Below are 21,277 nucleotides of genomic sequence, written 5' to 3' on the forward strand. Positions count from 1 at the left end.
ATAATACATTAATTGTACTAGCTTCGATAAGTATATAGAAGGACATGTTTTCTTTCCAAGTTCAAAGAGTTATACTATGTTGAAAGAAAAACACAAACCAACAGAAACTACCCTTGCTAACAATGTTTGAACCACCTACTTAAACTGAAAATCAACATTGAAATTCAGTTGGTAAAACTTTGCTCAGAAGTTAAAACTAATTTCTGTCAACCAATTCTGTTACTTCAAATGTCTTGAGAAAAGATATGTAGATGTAAGTAAGAACAAAATACTTGTTTTGAGTGTTTCATGGGAGTTAGAGACACTCTATGGCCTCTTGTGGAATACTGCATGTCCTTAGAATTTTTTGAGAAGAAATCTTTTTATTTCTTATTTTTCTTTTTCTTTTTTTTTTTTTTTTTACTGAAAATCTGTAGATAAGGCTTTAACATTTCTTCCTGGTCAGGATGCATTCATTTTTGTAGGCTTCCTCTAAGTGTAGCTGTTTACGTTTATTCATGATCAGTTATTATTTGGTGACTTCGTCCATGGTCCATGCTACTGATATCAAAGAAAAAAGGACGAGGCCCTAAAGGATTTTTCTTTTGCTTGCTACTTCTGTCAATGATACAGATGATTTGACTCTTTTCAGTCCTTGCTGAATTCATAGTCAGATTTACAGACTAATTTTATGAATACAGAGGTCAATCTGGAGGACTTGACATACAGGAGATAAGCATTATTTGGTTAGGTCTGCGTTCAAATTGCCTGAAGCCTCAGGTACATCAAGATAAATGAGCATCTTACGGGATCAGGGCTTGTAAACGTCATTAGTGTTTTTAGTCTTCATCCAATATGCTGAAGGTAAGGGATCTAGAAAAGTGTATTTGAATATACCAGCTTACTGATAAGAATTCGTGCTGCTCACAGCCAGGTTCTAGCATTTCTGATCCTTATGTTCATGATAACTTTCAGATCACACTTTCAATGTTATCCAAACAGTTACAGGAACTAGAAATTTAATGTGTTTCAAATGGAAATTGAGATTCTGATAACACGTGATTCCAGAACCCTAGGAAAAATCCTCTGTGCGTAATTTGGTATTGTATAGAATGGAAGCATGAAGATGTTTGTCTCATCTCATCTATTGACAGTTTTAAAATACGTCCAAAAAGAACCAGGACTTCAGTGTCGCTGCGCAAGCAGCTGAAATACCAGTACTTGCATTGACAAATCAAACCTGCTCACTTCTGTGTCTTTACTTGATTGAATGTCACACTTTACTGGGTAATACTTCCCCAAAGAAGAATTTACAATCAATAAGTAACTTCAGACAAGGATAAGGTTTATCCTACAGAATAACTGTTCCTGTTTGGCAGTTCTGAAATTCCAGTTAAAAGTGCCTCAGTCTTCACATTTTGAGTATCTCTATATAGAACCAAAGTACTAAAAGCAACTGTTTCATTTTAACACTATTGTAATATTTTTACATTAATATTTTATATTTATACTAATATAAAGTATTAAAATAGTTTAATAATATTTTAAAGTCAGTGGAAGACTTTACTTGTAATTCTTGAGTGGTTTTGTGTGAAAATACTGCCAGTACAATCAAAAATATGCTGAAGTCTCTCTCTCTAGTGTATATTTTATCTGGTCTGTCCATAACTTCTGAATGTAAGTCTTGGTTGAAAAAGAAACTTAAAAGTAAGTGCTGCATTCTATCAGTATACCTCCTTACTGTGTGGGAGCCTGGTGCAGGTGAGGACCCTCTTGTGCTGCAGACTGTTTTAGCAGTTTGTATCTCAAAATGTTTGCAGTCTGACAGAGGGCTTCTGTCTGACTTTGCAGCTTTGTTATCAGCTGCTGAACAGGCCTCCTTGCTCAAGGTTACTATGCTGTAAGGAGAGGTAGATGTTAATTTTGAGCAAGCTTCTCGGCCATCACAGTTCATACTTGGGCATTGAGGGTTTTATTGATGCTGTTAAACCCAGTAAAACCTCTCTGTGGGATCCTGCCATATACATTCTATTATGACAATACGTGATGGAAGAAGGAGGCTGTGAGCATCAAAGTGGTTTGGGACATAATGCAGGTCATCCAGTTGTTGAGTTTTCTCATATTGTTGAACCTTGGAGTATATACATTAATGTTGCCAGAAACTGTGTTTTATTTTGTTCACTTACATAGCTTTCCTTATCCCTTTCCTAAATGTCACCAAAATAAAATTCCTGCCTGCTTTTCTACAAAAGTTTAGGGGTAGAGTTTCACTTCACATCTTTATGATTTTCAGTTTTTACCAAGTTGCTGTTGAGGTTTTCCTCAAAAAGTCTTCCTTTCCTAATTAAATGCAGTGATGTCCTTATACTGTGCTTGCCATATCTTTAGACTCTGCTTTAGAGAGGTAATACACTTCTCCAAAAGGTAGTCCAGTTCTGTAGCGTATGTGGATAATATGATATCAGATGGCAGGAACACCAAAACATGTCATTGCATCTCTGTTGAATGGCATGCTTCTGGGACTGAGGTTGTCTGCTCTGGGATCCCTGGGCTTCCTTTCTCCTAGTGCACGGGTCCCAGCAAGAGACACAAATGGGGAAACTTCCAAAATCCACTTGAAAGTCAGAAAAGCAATGTAGTAGCAACTAAAAACCACTTTCCAGATTGCTTATCCCTTCTGTGGCTGTTCCTAACGCTGGCAGCTGTACTGTATGTATCCAGTTCAGACAGGTTCACAAGTCCCCTGTCTTGGGTGCCACCATTCATTGCAGGTAAATTTCAATTGGATTAAAATACCTACTGCAGTGAACCTTGTTACCCAAACAAAAGAAGCTTTCAGATCAACATGAATACATCTTCCTAATTTTTATCCCAGCCCTCTGTTTTGTCTTGTAACAATGTATCTCTTTTAATTGTGTATTCAGAGAAATGAATTGCAACTCATTTCATCTGTCCCAACAGCTGTCCTTTTTCAATTAAACTCCCCCTTGAAGACTTACTTTTTTTATAAGGCTCACAAGATGTAAATCAAAACCAATATTACTAGTCAAGCCATGTTTTCATTTTAGTGTTTTCCCATGTACTGTTTCGCTTTGAACAAAATTGGTAGAGCAGAGACTGTCTCTCCAGTAACACAAAGAGTATTACCAATATTTCGGCAACAATAGCTAATTCCAAATAGTAATTCAGACATTACCAAGAAGCGATTGAAGAAATGATGTTTAATTTATTCATTGGCAAAGCCTATTGTGTGATAATTGCATTGCATTTCATATTCTGTTACAGAAGAACCATTATTTCTAGGCAGGATTCTTTACAGTGAAGAACAGATCAGCTTCAATTGAAGTTGATATAAAAGTGTTTAGAAGCATGTGGGAAGATCACAAGATCAGGCAGATCTGGGTTCTTGATGCCATCATTAAAAAATATTCATCATGAGGGTTCTAGTTCTCCTAAGGAAGTTGTTAGGCACACATAATTCAAGGAAATCTCATCAGAGCCTTATCAAAGACTGCATATTAGTAATCTAGTCTTTATGGAAGCAAGGATTGTTTACTATACTCCAGAGGCAGAAATAGGTGTAAGGAAGAAGAACCACTCCTAATAAACTTACATAATTAAAATAGAACAAAAGAAAAAAGTATAATACAAAAAGACCAAGAGTTTGGTATGCTGTGGCAGAAGAGCACTGTAAACTGTGTATTAATGCTACAGTTGGTGTTAATTCCTTGTGGTTGAAAAGTGTGAAAAATTGCAACAAGTAGTAAAATAGCCAAATGTATATGTCAATCTCTGAGTGTGGAGCATTTATAAATCATCTCTCTTGAGGAGACTAGAACAGTCTATTTCTATAGAATCTGCAATTTACAACAGGGAAGTAAAATTGCCAGGAAAAAGTCTGTCAGTATTGAGCGTCAGTAAAGATTTAATGAATTATATCTTTCTCATCACAATCGAATTTTCTTTTAAAGACTGTATGGATTGTTTTCATCACCTGAGACAAATACGGACATTATTTCACAGTCAATATTGTCTAAACTTTTGAAAACAAAACTTGTACTTGTTTTTGTAGAACAGCTCAGCTTGCTCATATTAAGGGAGTCAGAACTGGCTGTAACTATTGTCTGCAGCATAAATGCTAACTTCACCCCAGAGGAACAGAGCTGCTGCCAGTAAATAGCAGTAATTCCCTTCCTGGCTGATAGCTGTTGAAGACTGTTTTCCAAGATGAACAAAGATGCTGTTAGCACTACTACTGCTGAACTTTGCAGCCTCCTTTTTAAACTGTGATCAAATTCAATTTGATTTCAAGATATAATATTGTCACTCTACACAATTTTTGCACTACTAATTATGGTTTTGAAGGCGGTAGTTTATAATCTTTTACAATGTATTGCATTCTGATGTTCCTGCAATTATTAAGGCACCTGGGTTTTCATTAAAGCAGGAGACAGTATTTCTAGTGTTTTAGTGCAAAATGTGCTAGTCAGTTGCCCCTAAACCATGTTTCATGTCTGAAGTAAGAACTGTCTAAATGCGCTTTAAGTCAGTGTCTTTATGTTTTTGGGATTAGCACTAAGACTTTAGTACCTGGGTAACTTGGGACAGAAATATACTCTATGTGCAGCGCTGTGAACCACAGAAGAGGGCTGACAAGAAAGCTGAAGAAAATCTAGATTTAATAAAAGATTTGGGGTGTTTTGTGCTGAAAAGGGAAGTAATCTGTGAATGTGATGAAAGCATTTATTTCTCATGTACTTCCCTCAATAAGGAAATTATATGCAGCCTTAAGCACATTCTTTGCCTTATAAAAAAATTTACAAAATACTTGCTGGTGTTATTCATACCAAGATGCTCTTTGAAGTACTACTCTTCAATGTGTGTTTATAAACATTTTTACTATTTGGCTGTAAGATTGATTTCTGTCATTCTGCTTTAAGAGGGGTCTTATGCTCACAGTATGTGTTCTGGGTTGTTTGTTGTTTTTTTTTTTGAGGAAATGCATGCTTTATGATTAATAGGATTACACTGCAGGCTTATTTAATTGTCATCTGGAGATTTTATATAAGCATTAATTAAAATAGATAAAAATCTTCATAGTTAATGATGCATTAACATTGTTCAAAAAAAATCTAAATAAAAGTGGATACAACAGCATATGAAATAATTGCGCCTAAAAGAAATTATATGTAACAATAGAAACACTTGATGTTAGACACAATTGTTGGTCAGCAAAATTTGAAAATTAACAAAGCTACAAAAAATTATACTTGCAAAATTCTTGAATAAATGATTGCTACTTGTCATGTAAAGCTTAAGGGAAAACATTTATTGTGGGCATTCAGTTGTTCTGTTCTAATAGCACTGAGAGTTAGTATTAAATTTGCCCCTTAGAGCAGTACAAATTAATGAAAAATTACTCTAGATTAGGAATTTCAGACTACCCAGATATTTGCCTATACATTTTCAGCACAGCACTTCTTGCAGCTTATTATTCTTTCATACAAATCCCAGCATCTGCATGCTCCACACACTACAAAAAGATATGTTTCATGAACTGTGAACAGCTCTTTTGTTAGTATGTGCCTTGTAGGAACTATGGTGTGTGCACAGGAGCTTGAGGCTCTCACCAGTGCTTGCAAAGGCTGTGTTGTTACCCACAGATTTGCTAGTAGGAATGTTTATTGGCAGCAGTAGGATCATAAGGGTTGGCAGGGACCTTAAATCTAGTTTCAACCCCCTGCCATAGTCAGTGACACCTTCTATTAGACCAGGTTGCTCAAAGCCCCATCCAACCTCGCCTTGAACACTTCCAGAGCATCCTGAGGCATCTACAACTTCTCTGGGCAACCTGTTTGAGTGCCTCACCAACATAATAGTGAAGAATTTCTTCCTAATATCTAATCTAAATCTGTCCCCCTTTTTGTTGTCACCACATACCTTAAAAAAAAGCCCCTCTCTGGATTTATTGGGCCCCCTTTAGGTACTGAAAGGCTGTTAGAAGGTCTTCTGGAGCCTTCTCCAGGCTGAAAAACACCAGTTCTCTGAGGCTTTCTTCCTAGGAGAGTTCTTCTAGCCCTTTGGTCATACCCCTGGTCCTCCTATAGACTTGCTCCAATAGGTCCATGTCTTTCTTATATTGGGGGACCCCAGAGCTGGATGCTAGTACTCCAGGTGGGATCTCACAAGAATGGAGTAGAGGGGGAGAATCCTCTCCCTTGACCTGCTGGTCACACTTCTTTTGATGTAGCCCAGGATACAGTTGGCTTTCTGGGCTGTGAGCGCACAGTGCTGGGTCATGTTTTGCTTCTCATCAACATACACTAGACCCCTAAGTAAGTCTTCTTGGGGCTGCTCTCAATCCATTCTTTTCCCAGCCTTCATCTGTGCTTTGGTTTGCCCTGGCCCAGGTGTAGGTCCTTACACTTGGCCTTGTTAAACTTCATGAGGTTGGCATTGGCCCAACTCACAAGCCTGTCAAGGACCCTCTGGATGGAATCCCTTCCCTCCAGTGTGTCAACCGTACCATATGGCTTGGTGTCATCAGCAAACCTGCTGAGGGTACTCTCAGCCCCATTGTCCATGTTGCTGACAATGATGTTAAGCAGTGCCAGTCTCAATGCCAACCCTGAGAATACCACTCGTCACTGATCTCCACTTGGACATTGAGTTGTTGATCGCAACTCTTTGTGTGTGACCATCCAGCCGATTCCTTATCCACAGCATGGTCCCTCTGTCAAATCTATGCCTCCAATTTGGAGACAAGGATGTTGTGCAGCACAGTTGTTGTGTTGAGCCATGGGTGTAAGGAGCTTGTGGTTTGTGAGATCCCAAAGTGTGTTGTGCAGTTTTTATCACATTTTTTTTATCTTTTTGTATTTATTTTCCTCATGTTTAATTTGTCTTAATTTTTAACATGTTCTCCTATTAGCTGCTTTGGTAGTGATGCTTTAGGCAGGACATTCTTCTAATTGAGAACATAAATGTGGCACTTTACTGAATACAATTATGTGATGGTAAACCTGGTACTGATCCTTTGAGAAAACTATTTTTTTTAAGTATCTTAGGAAAAACAGCTAAAGAAGAATGGGGTAATAGCAAAGCAATCACATAACATTACTGAAAATACTGTATAAAATGTTGAAAAAATAAATTACTTTGCTGCCTGAAGAAAATGTAGATGTACAAATGCATGTTAATGCTTCCTTATTTTCTCTTGAAGGATCGACGCTTTAATGACGAGATTGACAAACTGACTGGATACAAGACAAAGTCACTTTTGTGCATGCCCATAAGAAACAGTGATGGAGAGATTATTGGTGTTGCCCAAGCAATTAATAAGACTCCTGGAGGTGCCCCTTTTTCTGATGATGATGAAAAAGTAAGGTTATCTTTTGTATTTTTCTTTAAGTTTCTTTTGTAACTCAGTAGACTCTTCTTACTTAAACCAAATAAGTAAATGGCGCAGCATTTGTGTTAATGATGGCTTTTTTAGAAGTCCTTAACATAAAATGTACATTTCTATTGTTGATCTTGTGGCTTATACTTCAATTTAATGGTCTCCCAATCTTATGTAGTTTTTTGGGGGGCTTTTTTTTTTGTTTTCCATGCAGTAGATCTTAATAGGAAGACTTTTAATTTTTTGCAAACTTACCTGTAAAAATAAGTTCATAGAAGAAAACTGTCACAGAGATACTCCTGAGCTTGCCGAGTTTAAAAATCACCATATTTTTTTAGTCCTCTCCATCGGGAAAAATGCCTATAGTATATACAACACAAATTTTATTTTAGAGGAAATGATCCATATGCAACTTCATGCTATTCTAATACATAGCAGACTTGCAAATGCCCATCAAAGGACAAAGGGCAGAAAGGGAACAGTAGATGTGTATATGAAGTGGAATTTGGAGAGTAAAGTGAGCTCAAGAAGCAGGAGGGTAGAGGGAGCCAGAAGGAAGGAACTTGAATTAAGTGGAAATGGAAAGACAGGAAATGGTGCTATTGAAGGCAGATGTTTTCACCTGAATGTGGAGGGGAAATGTGCACAAAGCCAAAAGGTGACTGGGGAAGGGAATGGCAGAGAACAGTAGGATGGGGAGGAACTGAACAGCAGTGCAGTCTGCACAGTAGAGAGAAAGGGAGTCTTCTTCAGGCATATAATAGGGAAATGCACTTCTGTGTATTAAAATAATATTGCATATCTTTTTTTTTTTTTTTGTGGAAGTGTAGTTAGAAGCCCCCAAAAACTCTTTGTGTTGATTCAAAGGCAGTCAATATTTTTTTGCTGAGCCACTGGTGATGTATTACATGTGTGTTGACATTTCTGTGCTATGACAAAACCAGAAATTAAGTAATACTTGCTGGAAGGTGGAAATCTCGTCACATTGGTTCATCTAAATAGATGGAGATAATTTTTAGAAAGATAGCTTGAAGTGAACAAAATGCATTATAAAGCTAAACTACCAGTGGTTTATAAATGATATGAAATATTGCATAGATCAAACTCCTCTTCCATAGAAACCATAGTAGTTGTATTTTTGAGTACCTCTTGAAGTTGCTGTTACATTATTTTTTTTGTTATATACTTACAGCAATACATTTAGAACATTGTATATAACTACTTCATAGTTTGAAAAAAATTGGTGAAAATAAGAATATGAACCTTTATATGAATAATGTCTGGTAATTGAATTATACCCTGGTTTGCTGTGCGGTGGGAGTGATTCAAAATTGATTGCTTTTTTTAAATTTCAGTATGTAAAGGAATCTTCTGCAGTCCAGGTAGGAGCATCTTTGACAAGTGAACTGTGTTAACAAGTGGCTGCATAAAAGTTGACAGTAAAAAAGGTATACCAATTATTTTTAGACCTTGTATTAATTATCGTATGTCTACCAATAGAAACAGTTATGAATAAATATTTCTTTATATTTTGATTAGATTATTTAGCATATCACAGCTTTCCTATCAAGTGGAGTTCTTGCAGCAGTTATTCTTAGCAACACCTACTTATACATGAAGGGCCACCTTGCTTGCTGCATGTCACTCTCTGATATTGGTGCTTTTCCTATATTATACTCTGTCTGATGTTAACCTCTTGTTCAGTTTCAAACTTCAGGTTCTCATTACGACCTAGCCATTTTGGATGCAAGTTAAAAGAATAGGCATGTTTGGATTGTAATATATTTTAAAATTCATTCAACAAATATAAAAATTGGAGGATAAAGCAGGCTGACAGTAAAGCAGGCTTATAGTTTAACAGACCAAAAATGCAGATGACTCAGCTCCCCAGTGATACATAATACTGTAGAGTGAACTTTTAAAAAATTTTATAAATGCCACCTAACTGTGGTTACTTTTCAGACCAATTCTATTAATTTTATAAAACTGAAAAATTAATTGCAAGAACAATACTCGTTGTGTGTATGTATATTTGGCGTCATCTTTTGATTAGATGTTTTTCTTCTACATGTGTTGAGTAACAAGGGAGGAAGTCCTTGCAGGATTGGCAGGATTACTTATTCTAGCACCACATTAAAGACAACTTTTCTGTGAAAAGCTTAATTTTTTTCCACAAAAATAATTAGCTTTTGATTTCTATTTCTGTAAGAGGCCTGTGTAGCTCATTCTGCAGAGTGATTTACTTTAAATAATTTTTAAAATAACCCTTAATTTTCAGATGCTACTTTTTCAGACATCTGACGTAACCCAGTAATTCTTACATTGTTTCTGGGTAAGTTATCAAAACTCCTGTAACTATTGGTTTGCTTCTGAATGAAGTCTGATTCCTGAAAATCTTGGATGCTGAATATTGATTTACTAGCATACTGTACAAATCTGGAGTGAATGCTTCAATGGGTATTTGAATTCAAACCAAACAAAATTAGACCTTCTCTGAACAGGCTTTTTTTCTGTGCTTTTTACTAGTACTCTCTGTGTCTGCATAAAGGGAACTTTATTTAAAATGGAGCCTTTATCACAGATACATTTGATTATCAACTAGCAAAACAACTCTATACATGTGCGTATTACATGTACATTTGTCGTAAACATAATGTAAATATTTGATATTATTAATGTAATCATATTAATGTAAATATTTGTCAGTGCTGAGGCTATGTCAATTTGCTTCCATTCGGTGGCTGGTAAATATCTCAAATCACTAAGTTGCCTGTACTTTAATTGCCGTTTTTATATCATTTTTACTAGTCATTACATTGTTGTTTTAGGTACAAGCCTGTATGTTAGGACTCTTCTATAATATATTAAATGGGTTCTGACATGTAGACTTTATGGAAAAATTAATGAGAACATAACCATTATCATGACCTGTAATAGATTTTAGCTTTAATGAGGCCTGGTATATCATGTCCTATTATTTCCAAAACTGTGCTTTTAAGTTTCTTCACTCACTGATAGCCTACAAAGCATGATATACCTCTGGGAAGCAAGAGAGCTCACACTTCCAGGAGAGCACCTTGCAGGATTAGCGAACAAGTTTGGTTTCAGTTTTGTTTGTTTTTTTTTTTTAATAGTAATATCAGCAAATGTGGTTGTGAGGGAAGGGGGCAAGCAAAACCCGGGAAATCCTGATCAAATTAAGAAAATGTCTGCTAGGATATTATGGTAGTTTGTGCAGAAAAGCCTGATGAATAGCTGGCAGAAGATGCAAATTCAGCTTTATGTTGATGTTACAATTTCCAGCAATTAGCAGCTTCAGAGTGGTTAGAAAATAAAAATGTGAATTACTCCTCCTTTTTCTCCCTCACAAGCCCTCTTAAAGAAATGTCAGTGTCATTTAAGTCTGACTGGTGTTTACAAGTGTCTGTTCTCTCTTAGTATTGTGCGAAGCAGTTAAAATGGTCTGTTGGGCTGGGTTTTTTTTTTGCAAAGCTACAAGACTATATTCTATAATGAAATGTCACTTGGGGGCACTACTGTCTTGAGTCAATAGGAAACCAAGAATTACATTTTCAATTAGAATTAAGTAGATGCTAGTATCATTTTAATGTACTCTTAGTTGTATTCAGGAAGTTAAAAGCAAATAAAATATTTAAGGTTTGAGGAGTCTTTATTGCTCCCAAGCTGTAACCAAGTTTGTATTTTGCAATATATAAAACAGAGCAGTAGATTTCAATGTTTTTCTAGTTTTGATTATTCACTGCGAATTTTCAGGTTTTTCTTTTACATCTCTGACCATGGTGATAATTGCACAGCATGAATAATTAGTCTAAGTGAATTTTCCACATGTAGTGATTGTTTCCCGATGCCAAATTTCTTTTCTCCTTTTGGTGTAAGGCAAGTTTCAGCCAATTCATTATTTAAATGCAGAACTGCATGCCACCAGCATGAAAGAAAATGTTCTGTCTCAAAATGTGTTTCTCTCCACAACATCAGTGGCTCAGTTGAACAGACTGATTCCAGACATTAACAGTTTGACACAAACAATAGTAGAATACCTTCTTACTTTTGTATACTAGCCATTGATATTCTATTATGTTCGTAATTGGTGACCTTTTGGAAAATCTAGGCTTGTGATATACTTCTACATGTATTTTTCAAATAAGAACACCAGTTCATCTGCACAGACGTAGAAAGATTAAAACTCAAAACCCTTAAAAAGAACTGTGCAGCCTGCATGCATTCCCAGTACTGTCCTGAAGATTCATTTAAGTCTTTATGTTGTTTGCTGGTGAGTCATGCTTGTTCCATGACTGGTGAGAAACTCAGCCCAACATGAACTTGACAGTCTGTAGTTTAGATTATGTATGCCCTTTAGAGTCTTCTGAGATGCAGTACCAAAACAAATCTAATCCTCCATCAGAGAGGCTTAACAAACAGCAGAAGCAGATCCACCATCGCTTAGAGTGACGTAATGTTTTTTTAGCTCTGATGTCCTGCTAGCCCAAAAGAAGTGAATTGACTGCAAAATATATATATATATATATATATATATATATATATATATATATATATATATATATCTATCTATCCAGATTCCAGGATTCAGCTGGTGTATGTTTGGTTTGTGGGGACTTGAAGATACAGTTCTCTTATGCTTCAACATTTCCATTTCTTATATTCCTAATAGCAACTCTGTGATTCTTAATTGCCAATTTAGTGTGTTTTTCCTGGTCCGCACTTGTTAAGGCTTAAACATATTCTATACAGGATCTACCATAGTGATGAATGACTTGCAAGGATTTTGTCATACCTACCAATTTGGTTTTTGTGTATTTTTGCATGATGACCTTAGAATTACACTGGCAGGTAGCAATTTCAAAGTCAGTTAGGATGGTTTCTTTATCTTATGGAAGTATTCAACTGTAAATAAAACTACTAGGGAAGGGAGCAATCCAGAATAAGCAGTCATCTCCAACTGTTGTGGAAATGATGACCTTCAGCTCTGTGAATGTCTGGAATTTACAAAAGAAGTCTCCTGAAAATTATTTTGAGTACACTAGAAAGGAACATAAAAAAAAGATTAGGTAAAGAATATGTTTCATATATAGCAGTATGTAATTGCTTCCTGCTAACATCCACCTTGGTTCTCTGAAAATCTGCATGGCAGTGAGACTCTATAAGCCATTATTTAATGTTGGCATAATCCTCAAAGGTATCATGTGGTCCATATGTCATTTATGTCCCTAATACAAGAGACAAGTTCACTGAAAGAAGGCAGAAAATAGCAAAGACATTTGAAGGATGAAGGTACTGAGGCGCTGCAACTGTCTGGGAAAACTCTAATGGTCTATTAGGCACAGTTCTCAAAAAGTACTTGCTACACAAATTAAAATAAATCACATTAACTGAGATCTCTTGCTGGGGGAGTTTAGAACAATTTGTCACTAGAATATTTGCTTTATCAAGGCAGCTTCATACCACCGGTTTGCAACCAGCAGCCCCAAATGACTGCAGTGACAAATATTTGAATGGACTTCATCTTGTATGCATAGAATCATGGAATGGTTTGGGTTAGACAGGACTTTAAGATCATCTAGTTCTATCCCCACTGCCATAGGCGTTCAGTCATGCTTTCAGGTTAAGCTGAAAGTCTAGATTTCTTTTTAATTACAGAACACTATAAATGTGCTTGAAACAAAAAACATACCTTTATCAGTACTTCTGGCAGTTAACATTTGAATTGGACATCTTTATGTCTGGGGTATGGAAACATGTCTAATGTGTCTTGCAGTGATATTTTAGTGCACTTTTTTTAATTAAATGTGCATTTTCCTAGGTTCAGGGGCTACTTTGCTGTGTGTTTTATGTATTATGTGTATTATGTATTATTGTATTATGTGTGTTGTATGTATTACACTAAATCCTTGATATTGGTTTGAGGCCTCCGGGTGCTATCAAAAAGCAATTAAACACATTATCAGATGTGGCATCAGGAAGGGTTTCTCAATAGAAGAGTTCAGTGAAGATATTCTTGTTTTTTTCTTGTGGGTTTGTTTTTTGTTTTTTGTTTTTTTTTTTTGGGGGGGGGGGGGGGGAAGGACTGGGGTTTCATTCTGGTGTTGTGTCATGGTGAGACTGATGAAGGTATCTGGGTTCTTCCTGGAATTGCCAGCAGGAATCTCAACCTGTTGGCTTTTCCCATATTTCCTGTGGTTGTATCTTAATTCAGAGAGACTTGAACAAATAAGAGCTAGACTGTCATTTGGCTAATGTTTGTAGTGTTTCACTCAAAGCTCAATAAACTAAATGGAAAAATCTGTGGAATTCATGGGCTTTTAAACATCAAACCTCTGTCCATATCTATCATAGGAGCATTTCATTAAGTGCAGACCCCTGAAACTTGAATTCATCTCTGTCAGAGCACTGACGGAATCAGTTAAGGATCAGTTTTGGCTCCTGTATCCTTCCACTGAATGCAAACAGGCTCCCAAAGACTGAACACAGTTTCTGTGGTAGACTGTGCTGTTGATCAAATACATCTGAGATACGTTGAGTCCCTAGACATAAAAAAGGTGATGGCTAAATTGCCTTTGTGAGCATACATTGAAAAGTCAGAAAACTTGAGAGGTGGTTGTACCACACAGACACTGGCCCAACAAAAGTCAGTTTCCCTCAAGTTAAATTTATTTTTTTATTTTTTTGAGATATTTTGTCAGTCTGAAGTTGCCTCTGAGCTTGAAAAAGGTGATCAGATTTAGGAATGGTAGTCAGTCCTGGAAAAAGCCATACAAAGAGCCATGAGACAGAATGAAACTTTCATAGTATTTGTTGGATGCTTGTGGTCAAAACAATCTTGTTTCCACAAAGAGCCCTGCATACTTCTCTGTTGGGCCTCATCTCTGTTCAGCTCTACAAGAACCGTGTTGAATATAATCACAGTATGGGAGCTGCTGGTTTAAGCTATCATAGAATGGTTTGGGTTAGAAGGGACCTTAAATATCATCCAGTTCCAGTCCCCTTGCCATGGGCAAGGACACATTCCACTAGACCAGGTTGCTCAAAGCCCTGCCCAACCTGGCCTTAAACACTTCACAACTTCTCTGAGCAATCTGTTTCAGTATCTCGCCAACCTCATAGTGAAGACTTTTTTTCCTAATATCCAAGCTAAATCTCCCCTTGTGTCTCTTGAATCAACTATTTCAAGTGGATTAGAGAATCACCAAGATGGCATTGTATTGGTTATTGTAAGGCAGCCTCCACAACTGATTAAGGACTTAAAATGTTTCCATTGGCTAAAGTACAGACACACAGAGACCTGAGCCTTCAACAGGCTAATGGTAATAAGTAGTGCTTTACAGCCTGGGTTATTAAGGTTTTTTTACTGCTCTGTTTGGCAATTTGTGGAAGCAGCGTGACTGATTTCCTGGGAACTTGGAGCCACTTTCTTTCGATATGAGGGCATTCGGTACTTGTATTTAATGAGCATTTTAGAACACACACTGCTGCTTTTCTTCATGCTTAGTTCAGTCCTGTTATCAAGAATTATACTTGTAATGATTGATTTTTATTAATTACATCCCTGGTTGACAAAACCCCAGATGCATTACAAGCATAAGTGATCCATTAGAGACATTAATTATTAAGCATTCGGTGGTATGCTGGGTTTGAGTCTTAGTAAAAGACCTCTGGGTCCTTCTGCAAATTCTGAAGCATAGAAATATTCCTGGAGCTTGTTCTGTTTTCCCGTTTCGTTACTGTTCACAGGGGGTTGCAGCAGGCCTGGAAAAAGGAGTCCAGATCTTTGCTGGTAAACAGACTTCACTGGTAATGCAACAAAATGCTGTGATTATGGATGCCTTGTGCAGCCATACTGTGTTCATCAATGGGAGCAAAATAAAGTTTTCAACAGAAAGCTCAGAAGCCAACAATTCTGCAGTTCAGATTGTAATTTTCAGGCACCTCAGTCAGTAGAAACTGTGATGTTAATCATAGAATCACAGAATAGTTAGGGTGGAAAGGACCTTAAGATCATCTAGTTCCAACCCCCCTGCCACGGGCAGGGACACCTCCCACTAAACCAGGCTCTGTCCAATCTGGCCTTGAACACTACCAGGGATGGAGCATTCACAACTTCCCTGGGCAACCCATTCCACCTCACCACCCTTACAGTAAAGAACTTCTTCCTTATATCCAATCTAAACTTCCCCTGTTTAAGTTTTAACCCATTACCCCTTGTCCTATCACTACAGTCCCTGACAAAGAGTCCCTTCCCAGCACCCTTATAACCCCCCTTCAGATACTGTAAGGCTGCTATGAGGTCTCCACGTAGCCTTCTCTTCTCCAGGCTGAACAGCTCCAACTTCCTCAGCCTGTCTTCATAGGGGAGGTGCTCCAGTCCCCTGATCATCCTCGTGGCCCTTCTCTGGACTTGTTCCAACAGTTCCATGTCCTTTTTATATTGAAGGTGCCAGAACTGCACACAATACTCCAGGTGAGGTCTCACAAGAGCAGAGTAGCGGGGCAGGATCACCTCCTTCGACCTGCTGGTCACGCTCCTTTTGATGCAGCCCAGGATATGGTTGGCTTTCTGGACTGCGAGAGCACACTGCCGGCTCATGTTTGTTTTCTCATCAACCAACACCCCCAAGTCCTTCTCCTCAGGGCTGCTCTGAATCTCTTCTCTGCCCAACCTGCAGCTGTGCCTGGGATTGCTCTGACCCAGGTGTAGGACCTTGCACTTGGCATGGTTAAAAAGAATAAATAAAAAGCTCAGACAGGTGTAGTCCCCCGGAGGAACCCGGGGCCACAAGTTAATGTTGGTTTTATCTTTTCTAGTAATACTCTATTAATAGAATTTTCACTTAAATGATTTGAATGCCAAAACAGCAGCAACAGAAGGGCTCAGAGTCTTATGATTTAGTTTTGTTCACCTGTTGACAGAAAGCAAGCCCACCACAAAATAGTTGGAGGGCTATGATGTGTATTTGTGTTACATTACCTAAGGAATAAGGCTTTTACGTTCAGCTCTTCCTTTTCTTGGCAAAACACCTTAAACCAACTAAATTGTTTTGATCAAATGGCTCATTAGAAAAATCTTGTTTGCTTCAAGTGAAACTTGCACTGGGGCCTTGTTCCGGAAGCACGTAAGAGGAAATCTTTGTGGTCAGCAGCAGGAGAAGCCTTCATTTCTGACAATTGCTGGAGATGTGCCCTGGGGGCTGGATGGAAGGACTTTGTCCCTAGTGACCTGTTTTCTGAACTTTTGTCAGTTTGTTCAGTTCTCCTTAGCTGTTCTTCATAATAACTTCAAGGCTTCATATACTTTTAGACTGCAGCATTTCCCATCTGCAAATTGCTTCTTTCCTGAAGCAGAATGAAACGTTCATACAGCAGTTCATGCCATCAAAAGTGTTTCCCACTGGAACAGTGATGCTGAGCCTGTCTGTAGCTATAGGTTATATGATGAGATATTGAAAACTGCTGAGCAAATCATTTTGCAAAAAATTAAGTCAACCTCTGACCTTCTAGGTGTTATTACAGGCTTCGTAAGAAGCTGTAATTAAAATGGTATTGTTATTCTAGTACTGACTCAAGGTATGCCCTTGGGCAAATCCACTTTACAGTGGTCTCTTTGAAACATAATTCTAAGAATGGCTTTAGGTAATTCCGTATGTATTATCAGAATTTACATTTTAGGTATTCTTATTTTATAAAAAGGATGTTGTTTTCCCTCTTGTTGAGCCTGAGCTTTTGAAGTCTTGCTGAATGCTTTCTTTGCATGCAGCATCTGTAATCTGAATGGATCTGGTTAGAAAACACCAAAACAATTTCACAAACGTCAGTTTCAGCTGTTTGTTCCGTGGTCCCAGCTTTACATACAATCTTTCTCATGAAAATTATGATACCCTTCTGTCCTTGATTGGTTTGCAAAAGTGTTAACTAGTCTATAATTGGCAAATTCCTGAGGTACATCAGAAGGAACTTAGTCCTCCTCCATGCTATGTTTGCAAGTGCCAGCCTGAGAAATTCGTGTCTGCATCCCAGCAGCTGGCATATGTAAGATTGTAGCTTTATTGCCCTATAGGTGTGTTTCCTTTACAACTGGGAAAGTGACTGGCTGATTCTGTGGCTACAAATGAATTAAACTACTGTCTTCTCACAGGAATATAAGAGAAGATTGCCTACCTCAGATGAAAGGTCTGTGTAACCCAGTGACCTTTCTCTGTCAGCTGCTGAAAACAAATACCTGGAATGAGGCAAGCAGGAGATGGTATTTCTCTCATGTACTCCACCAGCTTCCTGTGACTTGAGCTCAGGGACAGGCATGGTATTTAATACCCCCCCAGGGATTTTTTACTTACGAATTTATTCAGGCATTTCTTGAAGCAAGACAAACTTTTGGCTTTCACAACTTCCTGCACACTGTGTGAAGAACTGCCACGTGACTTCTGCTAATTTCATGTTGTTCTGCCTTGTTTTGCTTTTAGTGAACACAATGAAATATCATTCCCTATTAATTTTCATTTTAATTGTTTTGCTCTCAGAGTCTTCAGACTCTAAAAGATGTGAAGTTCCCACTTGGTGCAGCAGTCTTTCCTCTAGTCAGCCTTCTGCTTTAGCAGGAGGGGTGTGAGCTCCCCAGAGCCCTGGACAGTGCCTCCAGTTTGCTGTGATAGTCAGTACATTCCATGTCTGGAGAAGCAGAAGGTGTTTGAACTGGTATTGTTTGGGTTGTTTGTTTGTTGGGGTTTTTTTTTGTACACTCTAGCCTGAAAGACCGAGAGCTGCATTTTTATTAGTGTTTTACAGCTGCCTGTCAGGTATGCCCAGAACTGTTTTTTGAAAGCAAGAGCAAATCTTCGTTGCATCTTGATGTCACTGCGTTACCAGAACCCATGCACACAAAAATTCACCTCCTAACTTAGCGAGTCTCCTCTGCTAATTGTAAATTTTAACAAAAATTATCACTCTTATGAAAGATCCCAGAACTCCCTGAATCATTGTGGATGTTGGGAAGTGTCATGTAAGGTTGTTTTTGATTACTGAAAACATGAAAAACAGGTCACCAGTGGAAGTTAGTGAACAAGAGTAACAATTACTTTGCAGCACGATCGCGTGTTCCAGAGTAGAGCTGACTGGAATTATGAAAGCTAAAGTAGTTTAACCAACTAACAGTAATGATTTCACATCCTTTCATAGCTGGCAAACATTCAAATAGGGTTAAAGCAATAAATATTATAATGATTTTTTTCAGTTGGAACATTGTTGGAGCTGTCACATAATTAAGCTACGTTGTTCATAATCACGAATGGTGGTCAGAGATTTCAGGAAGGAAATTATGCAGTGAGCTTCAGGTAACTCTTATGAGGGTAAGTGAACTGTGTTCAGAAAAATATTTCCTCTGAACAGCATAGTGATACAGGCAGGGGCATCAGAAAGAATACTTCATTTAACAGTGCTTTGTGAAAGCTGTGAGTAAGCATGTTAATTGTCAATTCAGTCTATGAGAAACCCTTTTGCTTAGGATATTTATTAACATAAATTTTTAGCTGAACAAAAATATATTTTGACTGGCAGTTATCAAGGCTGAAGTCTTTGGACTGAGCCTGACATGAGTTTAATCTTAATGTTAATTAGTTGGCAATTTGCTGTCTATCTGGTAGAAAAGATAAAAACAAATATTGGTTTTCTTTTCTTTTTCTTTTTTTTAAAGGCTTTTGCTGTATAAAGACTAGAATTTTGTGATGCCAGTGTCATGGTTACAAGTCAGATTCAATGACAATAGCTCTCTGGTGTGATAATAGCTCTCCAGTGTTGTAGTATGCTTTTAAACTGGGAGGTGAGTGGAAATGGCCTGGAGTTGTAGTAGACAGGCCTCAGAGTGTAGGGCTGTGTCATGGGGTGCCAAGTGCAGGGAAGCAAGTGCCAAGAGGTGATGGACTTGCAAAGTTCTGAGAGCTGCAAAGAGCTGAGGATGTCTTAGCTGCCATCTGGTGAGGTGTCAGTGGGATGTCTTGCAGGAGAGTGGGGCCACTTGTTGTGTTCTGAGCTGGAACAGCCCTACAGAGTTATCCTACAGAGCAGAATAGATATGAATATGATACTATGTTCTGCTTAGGAGAGGAGGCTTAAGAGAAAAGGAAGCTTGCCAAAGCATGTTACCATAAACACAACCTGAATTTCCCTTTTCTATCACACACAGTGGAAAACATGTTTAGTGTGGTTAGCAGGGGCTATGTACTTGCTTCTGTGCTTTAATCACAAAGGTTTGTAATCTACTCTAGCCTGGGGCTTCAGGGTTTCTCCTTCAACTCAAGGTCTATAAATATATGAGGTTTTAATCCTGTATGTCCAGACATTTCAGTTCTCAGTGATGGCAAAGATTGTTGCTATCCTACTGGACATGCACAGCAGCTGAACAGTGACCTCAGTAATACAGCTGTGGCAAGGCTAAGCTCTGATCTCTAGACTAATAAAGAATATAAAATAATTCTAAACTTCAAGAAATTGGCAAAATTTGACAGAGCAATAGGGATGTGGATGACTTAAAAAAGCTGGTCTGTCTGCAGAAGCGTTAAACCAGCAGACTGGCAAGAAACTACTTACTAATAAATTAGAGCAACAAAATACTGCATCTAATTGAAGTCTTGGAAAAAAATGCAACGTAGAGCTTATAATTTTCCTTATAAGTGCAGAGATTATCTCTGGTTCTGTGTGATCTCATGAACATCTGAAAAAGCCTGAGCTCTGTGTTACAAACTCAGTAGTTGCTGCCAGCCCAAGCAGCTCATATACAAATGAAAGTGTTCTATTTTTCTGAAGTGGGTTTTTGGGAAATCACTGTTCACAGGAAGCAGAGGCCATTCCAGTGAGATATGGAAAGGTTTAAGCCACTGCAAGAGCCTGTAGAAATGAGCTTGAACATTTCATGTGCTCAGCTTTCACTCTTACGAGGTTTGAAGTTGCTGCGTTGATGTTTACTTTTTGAAGAGTATAGAGGTGTTTGGTTTCCTTTTTTTCTCTCTCTCAACCTATTATAGCTTTTCATATATTCTCTAAAAATGAGGTTCCTTTTTTATAGTAGAAATGGTGGAAAAGAATGGTGAGAAATGATTTTATAAGCCTCTGTTCTATGTATAAGGAGGATTTATAGTATTTTAATAAATTGAATTTTTCCACTAACTACTAAGTGATTATCTTCTTCAGTGATGTAAAACTAACTAGTTTGTCCTGAACATTAAAACAAAATACTTCAATTATTGCTTTATCAGGTACTTAGACTTTTTCTTTTAATGAAAGCTGAACTAGAGATGAATAATCTGGACTGATTCTAAATTAATTTGTTCTAATTTGCATGGCCTTCTGTTTTGATTCTGCTGTCAGTTTTGTGGGCTTTATGAGAATAAATGCATCAAGTCAGATACTAAGATCTATTTTTTCTTATATAAAAAGATTAATTTACTTTTTTTTAGTAGAATATGATGTTGAAGCTGGAAATATCTGTTATGAGGTACTGTTTTAAACAGAACCTACTTTTCTGAGGTAGTTGCTGTAATTCTGATGTGAAGTTAATCAGGCAGTGTGGCTTTACGTGAATGTCATTATGAACCGTATGAAACTGAGTATCAGGAACAGTAACCAGAACATTGTGCGTCTGAATGCATCTTCTACAATGGCAGAGTTACAGCAGCAGAACTGTGTTGGTTTTCTTTATGGAATTATTTGACATTTCTTTTTGTTATCAATATTTCAGGTCTTTGAGGCAAACATGCTTTTTGCTTTTCCTGGAGTATAGAGGTCTCTGCCTCACTGGCAGCAGCTGCTGCTGGGAGTATTTGTTGCCATACCTAATGGTGTGGTTGTCATCCCGCTTTCTGTCATTGGGGCTGCTGGATT

General features: G+C 37.7%; 1 protein-coding gene across 3 annotated transcripts in view; it reads left to right on the forward strand.

Annotated features, from left to right (window-relative positions):
- Positions 1-21,277, forward strand: part of PDE11A (phosphodiesterase 11A) — a 141,920-nt gene that overhangs the window by 15,822 nt on the left and 104,821 nt on the right. For all 3 annotated transcript variants that reach the window (XM_057411660.1, XM_057411658.1, XM_057411659.1), the window contains exon 2: positions 7,202-7,360. In XM_057411660.1, coding sequence (XP_057267643.1) covers positions 7,202-7,360 — 159 coding nt within the window. The remainder of the gene's footprint in view (positions 1-7,201; positions 7,361-21,277) is intronic.

This window comes from Pezoporus wallicus, unplaced genomic scaffold (assembly GCF_028554395.1).
Source record: "Pezoporus wallicus isolate ANWC-B61680 ecotype Strahan unplaced genomic scaffold, APGP_CSIRO_Pwel_v1 contig_6732, whole genome shotgun sequence".
Classification (NCBI taxonomy): Eukaryota; Metazoa; Chordata; class Aves; order Psittaciformes; family Psittacidae; genus Pezoporus; species Pezoporus wallicus.